At 38.8% G+C, this 8,520-nt stretch overlaps 1 protein-coding gene across 1 annotated transcript; it reads right to left on the bottom strand.

Annotated features, from left to right (window-relative positions):
- Positions 1–7,507: 7,507 nt before the first annotated feature.
- Positions 7,508–8,296, bottom strand: LOC142181067 (uncharacterized). Its single transcript, XM_075253193.1, has 2 exons — positions 8,147–8,296; positions 7,508–7,909 (listed from the first exon to the last, which is right to left on the bottom strand). The coding sequence occupies exons 1-2, from the start codon at positions 8,294–8,296 to the stop codon at positions 7,508–7,510; spliced, it is 552 nt and encodes a 183-aa protein (XP_075109294.1).
- Positions 8,297–8,520: the final 224 nt, after the last annotated feature.

An 8,520-nucleotide genomic window follows, 5' to 3' on the forward strand; every position in this document is an offset into this window, starting at 1 on the left:
GCAACTCCGAATCCCCTTGTTTGATTTTGAAAATATCTTCCATCCTTTTCTCAACTTTTTGTGCTCTCGAATGTGCTTTAATAAAAGAATCTGCAAGCTCAGCAAAAGAATTAATAGAATTTTCAGATAAAAGAGAATACCAGGTTAATGCACCCTTGGTGAGTGTTTCTCCAAATTTCTTGACCAATACTGATTCAATTTCTTGTTTGGTCAAGTCGTTGCCTTTCACGCCGGTTGTAAATGCAGTCACGTGGGTCTGTAGTACCATCATATTTCGGGATGTCAGGTATTTTGAATTTTTTCGGAATTGGAAGGGGAGCAACACTAGGTTTCCATGGTTGTTGTGAGTATTTGTCCATGTCTACTCCTTTTATTACAGGTGGAACTCCAGGGATTTGTTCTATACGCTCATTTTGTTCCTTCAGCTGTTTCTGCAAGGTTAGTACTAAATTTTGCAAATATGAATTATTTAAATTACCTGGTCCCTCTTCTTGTGGTTCACTTGGGGTTGCTCCGTTTCCAGAATTATCAAGACCAGAACGGGGGTTCTCCAATGTATTATTATTAGGAGTTGGTGTAGGTGGCGCATCAGGCAATCGACTAACAAGTGCCTGAAGAGCTTTGCCAACTTGTGCATCGATTAGCTTTTGCAAAGCTTCAGTTGTAACTCCTTCAAAATGTTCAGATTGCTCTTGTTGATCAGCACGGGATTCAGTAACAGGAGTGCCTTCACGAGATTGACGTGGTGAATTTAAAGGAGAGGGAACCACGATATCTTGATTTTGATGTATTTGATTTTCATGGTTTCACAATGTGTTGTTACTGTTGTTGTCGGCGTTGTTGTTTGACATGGTGACGACAATAGATAAGATATAGCTTAAAAGGAAAGATTATCAGATTCCCGGTAACGGAACCAATTTATTTAACCAAAAATCTAAGTCCTTGGTCAAAGCTAAAAAAGAAATTCGGGTTACTGATAATCAGGAGACAAAAATAAAATACTTTTGAGAACAATGGTAAAAAGTAAATAGATAAGTATTTCAATGAATTCTCAATAGTATTCCGTGTCCTTACAAATGATGATACTTCTCCCTTTTATAGATCATTCTAGGTAAAGGAATAAAGCACCAGCTTTAATGATATAATCATGAGTAATAAATGACATTAAATAGGCCGTTATACAATCATTCCTATTAAATACCAACTTTATAACGTATCAAATATTTAATAATGAATTTGGACTCCTTTATGTCATCCGATCCTTGCTTTCAATGCCTTCTAATCGTTGGCTGTAAATAATTTAAATTGGTACGAGACTCGTATCTATACGTCGTCTCGTGCCTATTTAAATTCTTCTTCCCGTGGCTGTTTCCATCCGTGCCTCTTAGTCAATTGCTGTTCTTTGACCATTCAACTAATCCACGTGTCATGCCACATCATCTTTAATATAAATTCAGTTTCTTCCCAATACACTTGGTTTTGCCAAAATCTACTGAAAACTGATATAGAAGAATGCTCAGTTTCTTTTGAATTAGACATTGGTTCAACAAAACAGTACAATACAAAATGATATACTCCACTCCATATTCTTTTTACCAACAAACAACGTTATATTTTTCGAGAATGCTAACAATATTATATATGTGTAGCATAAAGGCAGTGTTACAGCCATCATTACAATTTAAAAGAACCAAAAACGTAGCTTTCTTCTAACTCATACGACTGGGATTCTTTGATATCTAATAGTGAAGCAACATCCTGTACAAAACCAAATGGTCCACCGCCAACCAACAACATACTACGTACATAGTAATAAAACTAATGACGTGGTTCTACTAGTAATCACTGGCTAGCTAGCTTCATTATTCCCATAATATCAGAACCATTATCTTCTCAGAAACACTAATATAAAATGTACGTATAATTAGATTCGACATGATCTGATCCATGGTGATCAGATGCTGGAGATCATCAACTGCGTCTGCCTCTACCTCTGCTAGTCGATCCCTGTGTGGTGGCGCTTGTGCTCGAAGTACAGCAATGTTAGTGAAAGAAACGACCCATAGACAAGTTGTAAGTCCAAATCCAAATTGCCCATAGACAAGATTCACCGTAAGCAAAAAGAGTACATTCAGTACCCGAAATTGTCTAGGGCCCGGCCTACTCATGAGCAGCACGACGAAATAGAAGACAGTTGCAGCAAGCGGAAACAGAATTACGTATAGCTGAATTTGTTTGTGGTACAGGTGGTTCAAGAGAACCGCTACACAGAGCGCGACAAATGGGCATAGGGTATCACAATGACGGCGTGCTCGTACTAGATTCACCCCGTAGTAAGAAATATAACAGCGGCGGAGTAGTTCCAGAACTACTTCAGCCAACAAAACGGAAGCAGCTGTACAGATAAGCCATGCTCCGTAGCCAAAAGCAGAGGCAACGAGAAACACAAGTGTAGCCCAAAACTTTTGCCGCTCAATATTCATTTTTTCTTAGTTAAAATGGTTTTAGCTAGTAGTATTAGAAAATGTGTTAGCTGCTGAGAAAGATGAAGGTGAAGGGCGTAGATTTCTGCCTATTATGTGTTTGTGAAAATGTGGAGATGAAATTTTGGGGAATATTTGGTGATGGGATAAAAGAGAGAGATGAGAGGAAAAAAAGTGAAAGAAAGAGAAAGGTGGCAAAATCAAATCCCTTGCCATGATTTTCTTCCAAAAACAGTCAAACCTTTCCCCAAAATGTACATTGTTCCTCTTAACGTGCTGGCTTCCCCATTCCCATTAGGGGGTGGCAAGTGGGCCAGGCCAGGCCCGTCTTTCTGTAATAACTGACCCGGGATCGGACCTACAAACTCATGGTCCCGGGCTAAATGGACCGGACCCATGGTCCCAACGGGTTAAATTGGCCAAACGGCTAAGTAGTGATTAATAAAAAGGATTAACTAGAAATTAGAGACAAAAAAATGTTAAAAAAAATATCTAAGGAATGCCTTGTAAATTTATTATAGAATTGTGACCTAATTTCTTAATTCAAATTTAAAGACAAAAATATTGTAAAAAGATATTCAAAGCAATGCCTTGTAATTTTATTATGACAATAAAAAATATGGCAATATCTTTCTTAGTCTTCCTCCCCCTTATGGAATAAGCACAACAAGGTGCTAATACCACCATTGAGAAGAAAAGAAACTAATCAAGATGTGCCAAAACACAAGTTATATAATGCATCCTAATTTTTGTTCATACAAGTTACATGCTATCTCTTACAAACTTCATAAATCCTTCAAGGTTCGGAGGAAGTTTCGTTAGTGGTGGCAGAAAAGTAGTTTGGTCATCGTCGCTTCCATTGTCGAGCGAAGCATCATCCTCAGCAAGTTCAGCTAGCATTTCTTCTTCCTCTGGTTGTGATTCAGCATGTCCAAAATTTCTTATTTTTGAACTGATCCAATCTCTGAAAAGTATTGATTTTTCCAAGCTCTCTCTCATAGACGCTCTATAATCACCAATTTGAAATCTTGCTTGACTGAAAGAGCTCTCCGATGCCACTGTTGAAGCTTGAATAGTTAAAATATCTCGGGCCATCCTTGAAAGAACAGGAAAATGTTTTTCTTTGTCCTTCCACCATTGCAAAATATTAAAGGTGCCGTCGGGATTTACTTCCTCAAGTTGCTACGACAAATAAACTTCAAGCTTATTTAATTGTGAAAAATCATTACTATTAGAACCAAAAAAACCCCTAAACCCCGCCCAAACACTAAGTCCTCTTACTCCCGCAGTTCTTTTACAAGATTGAGAATCAGAAGAAGAAGGAGTTGGAATATTTGGTCTAGTATGATTTAATGCAACTTGATAAGCATTATAAATAGTTTGAGTATTTATTCTAATTGAGGCTATTGCTTCCGGAAGTTTAGGCACCTTTATAATAGTTTGAGCATTATAAAAGGGTTTCTATTTTCATATGCAATAACCAAACATTCATACATGTAATTCTATCTAGTTGGACAAGGTTTAGGAGCCTTTTTTTTTTCTCTTAGGCCACATTCATCGCATCTTTTAAAATATTCTCTAAGTCTACTTCTACGATTTGAATGAAAAAGCCAGTTAAAAGCCATTTTAACCTTTTCAATTTGAATATTTAAAATTCTCATACCATCATCCACAATTAAATGGTAAATATGACAAATACATCTAAAATGAAAAATGTTACTAAATGCAGGATTTAGCGTGTGGTAAGCAAGTCTATATCATTTGTATTATTAGTAGCGTTATCCATTGAAATCGACATTATTTTATCATTAATGCAACAATATCTGTAACTATCTGTAACTGTGCTAGCAATAAACTGCCCTGTGTGACGTGAAACAATTATTTTATAAGCAATTATGCAACTTCTGCATTATCCAATCCTCATCAATCCAATGACATGTAATAGCAAGGTAATCACAGTCGTTGTTACTTCTACCAATATCAGTTGTAAAAGCAACATGACAATTTATATGAGTAAATAAATAACGCAAATATTGTTCTTATTTATACTTATATTTATAAATATCGCTCTCTTTACGGTTGTACGAGGAAAACCTTTATAAGTAGGATTAAATATTTTTCTAATATAATGCACAAATGCAGGGTCAGAAGGAAAACTATAGGGTAAACACATAACAGTTACCATTTTCACCAATTCTTCCCGATCTTTTTTTGGATCATAATATAAAATACCACCAGTAACAGAGTTAATTCCCGGTTGAAATTGATTTGAACCGGTACTAGGGTCAGGCTGACTAGGACTGGATACACTTTTCCCCTCAGCCAAAGCTTTCAGACGTTGATATTTGACGTTATCTTTAGGGTGTTATTTTATGTGTCTAGCCAGAGATCCGGTCCAGCCCTGCGATCCAAAATATATAAAAGCTAACTCCATACCACAAGTTTTACACTTAGCCTTAATTTTGAAATTTGTTGAGTAAAAAATGGCCAAACAGGAGATGTTTCCCATCGTTTGGTAGGTTCTATAGAAAATGTAGGAGCAGTAACGGGAGTATCAGATGGGTCATCATTTGGATTAGCAGCGTTATCAGTAGTTGGGTCAACATCAGGAGCAGGACTAGTGGGTGCATCATTGTCCGATTGAGTTTCATCAAGATCAATTTCCTCATCATCATTTTTATCAATAGTATTATAATTATTAGAATAGAGAGCATTTATTAAATCATGGTCTAAATGTTCACGGGTGCAAAATTATGGCAAAATTCAGTCTCGATAAATTGTAATAAACTATGATTGGTATCAAAAATAGCAGGTGTAGGACAGGTATGAGGTTTAGTTCGGGGAAATGGGGCAGGGGAGGAGGAACAACAATACCATTAGACTTGCCAGCCTTGGATTTTCCCTTATTATTAATTTTCCAAAAAATATTTATTAAGGAAGACATCTTAATTAATCAAGTAATAGCAAATAAATAAAATAAACAAAACTATAATATTAAGACTTAGGAGTTGGAACAAGTTTACCGAATTGATGAAGAACTTGTTGAAAATTGATTATCGTTGAAGATTTGAAGACTTCAATTCACCAACTTTATAATTTTTTCACAAATTGTAACAACCTCAATATTTTTTGACTATTTTTTGGAATAAAGTAAGTAATAGTAGCAAGTATAGAAGAAAATTGGAGGGAGATTGTGATAGATTGATATTGATTTTGTAGGAAAATAAAAGAATGAAGGGGTATTTGTAGTGAAAATAGGGAGAAAGTTTAATAATAAAAAGTTTGGGGTTAAAACTAAGTTTTGGGGAGGGGAGGAGGGGGTTAAATGACTATTTTTTAAATAGTCAACAACTATTTTTTAAACACCCATCAACTTTTTTTTTTCAAAAGCCAAGTCCGTTTGGCCCGCCAAGGGACCAGTACGGTCCCAATCCTATCCCGGTCTCTTGGTGGGCCAAACGGGCTAGGTCCTAACGGTTCTTGGCTAAGAACCGGTCCATGAGACCGGCACAAGTCCACCTCTAGCGGTCCTAACGGTTCCAGCCCACTTAGCCCATTTAGCCCGTCCGGACCCGTCCCGACCCATTTTCACCCTTACTTCCCGTTCTGAAAATTTTAATTAGTTATTCACATAACGTTGCAAAGAAATTTTTTTGGCAACAAGTAGCAACATCGCGCCACTGCAAAGGTACCCTTTTTAATGCTACAACGAGTAGTCAATTACTATAAAGGTTTTTGCGTTTTTAAAATCTCCAACAAAATTAAGATAAAAGTATTAAAAGCTTAGTCGTGCAATTTTTAGCTGTCACACAGGACTCCAGATGCTAACCTCCATTTTATCCACTCATCCTATATGATGTGCGACATCCTCATTGATCTCCCCACCCCCTGGATAACCAACCGAAGGTACTTGAAACTGCCTATTTTGGGGATGACCTATGACCCAAGCCTCACGTCCATGACGCTTCACTCAATGCGGCACTGTACTTGCACTACAGGTATTCTGTCATCGTCCTTCGCAATTTGAAACCCTTAGACTCAAGGGTCCGTCTCCAGACCTCTAACCTCTCATTAAATCCGCATCGCGTCTCATCAATTAGAACTATGTCATCAACGAATAACATACACCATGACACCTCTTCTTGAATATGGTTAGTAACTTGTACCCCTATAGTTATTGTAACTCTGGATTTCGCCTTTGTTCTTGTACAATGGTACCACCGTACTCCTTCTCCACTTGTCCGTCATCCTCTTCGTCCTGAAAATAACATTAATCAGCCTATTCAACCACTCCAAGTGTGCTCTACCTACACGCTTCCAAAATTCTACCGAAATTTTGTCTGGCCCGATTTCTCTGCCCCTGCTCATCTTATGCATAGCCCCCACGAACTCCTCAACCTTGATGCATCTACAGTTACCCAAAAGCTCGGAGACTCTCAGAATGCCCTAATTCACCTAACACAATATCCCCGTCCCCTTATTCATTTAGAAGTTTATGAAAGTAAGTCTGCCATCTTTGCTTAATCTGTGCTTCTCCCATCACCGTCCTCGTCTATGATGCACCTGACTTGGTCCAGATCCCGAGCCTTCCTTGCCTTGGCCAGCTGGAATAACTTCTTATCCCCGCCTTTGTCCCCCAATTCCTCGTACAGACGACCAAACGCTGCAGTCTTAGCCTTTGTGACTGCCAACTTTGCCTCCTTCCTAGCTACTTTATAACTCTCTCTGTTTGCTCTCCTCTCCTCCTCACCTTTGCTCTCTACTAACTTCAAGTACGCAACCTTCTTCACTTCCACTTTACCTTGGACCACTTCATTTCACCACCAGTTACCTTTGTACTCGCTAGAGTAACTCCTCGAGACCCCTAATACCTCTCTCGCCGCCTCCCTTATACAGTTCGCCATCGTCGTTCGCATAGCGGTCGCGTCCCCACTACTTCTCCAGGCTCCCATAGCCGATAACCTCACCTCCAACTCCTGAGCTTTATCCTTTGTCTAAGCTCCCCACCTTATCCTCGGTCATTCTCAAACAAACCTCTTCATCCTCTTTATCATGATACCAACGTCCATCACCAAGAGCCTATGCTGCATTGCGAGGATATCCCCCGGGATCACCTTGCAATCCTTACACAACCCTATATCACACCTCCCGAGGAGGAGGTAGTCAATCTGAGTCTTTACCACCGTACTTTGGAACGTAACCAAATGCGCCTCCCTCTTCGGAAAGCTAGAGTTTGCAATCACCAGCTCAAAATCTGTAACGAAATCCAAAAGCGAAGTTCCTCCTCCGTTTCTATCCCCAAAGCGGAAGCCGTCATGCCCCTCGCCATAACCACCAGCAGTTGACCCAATATGGCTATTGAAATCTTTTCCTATAAATAGCCTCTCTTCAGGTGGAATACTATGCACTATCTCATCCAACTCTTCCTAGAAGCGCATTTTAAACTCCTCATCCAAGGCCGTTTGCGGCGCATAAGCACTAATGACATTTAGGGTGCACTCTCCCACCACTAACCTCTACCACATACTCTCTAAGGTCCCTATCCACCAAACTACCCACTCAATTCTTACCCTTCGTGACTCTAGAGTACCATAACTTATACCCGTCAATATCCCCCGCCTTTGATCCTACCCACCTATCTCGTGGACATAGGCTATATTGACATTCCTCTTTTGGAGAATTTTCGCCAACTCTATAGACTTAACCGTCAATGTTCCTATGTTCCATGACCCAATTCTCAACCTATAGGCTTCCTTGTTTCCCTTACCGCCTTGCCGCCCACCCCACCCCTGTGCCTTGCCCACCTCCCGCATACTTAGTCTTATATTCTTTCTTACTTTTTCTAAGGTCAACTATTCGTTGTTCCAAACATTTGACAAGTTATATTTATTCTATTAAAACATAGTTATAATTTACTTTTGTTATAATATATTGTGTCTCATTTTCCATTCTTTCTCATGTTTAAAGCTTGCTGGAAATATTTGAAGCAACATTACTAAATTTAGAATTAAGTTTTCAAACTTCTTGAACCGGGTTC

This window comes from Nicotiana tabacum, chromosome 5 (genome assembly GCF_000715075.1).
Source record: "Nicotiana tabacum cultivar K326 chromosome 5, ASM71507v2, whole genome shotgun sequence".
Classification (NCBI taxonomy): Eukaryota; Viridiplantae; Streptophyta; class Magnoliopsida; order Solanales; family Solanaceae; genus Nicotiana; species Nicotiana tabacum.

Coding starts and splice junctions, on each gene's coding strand:
- LOC142181067 (XM_075253193.1), bottom strand. CDS start 8,296: ATGCGGGAGGTGGGCAAGGCACAGGGGTGGGGTGGGCGGCAAGGCGGT. Junction 7,910..8,146: donor AAATTCTCCAAAAGAGGAAT/GTCAATATAGCC, acceptor ATGCGCTTCTAG/GAAGAGTTGGATGAGATAGT.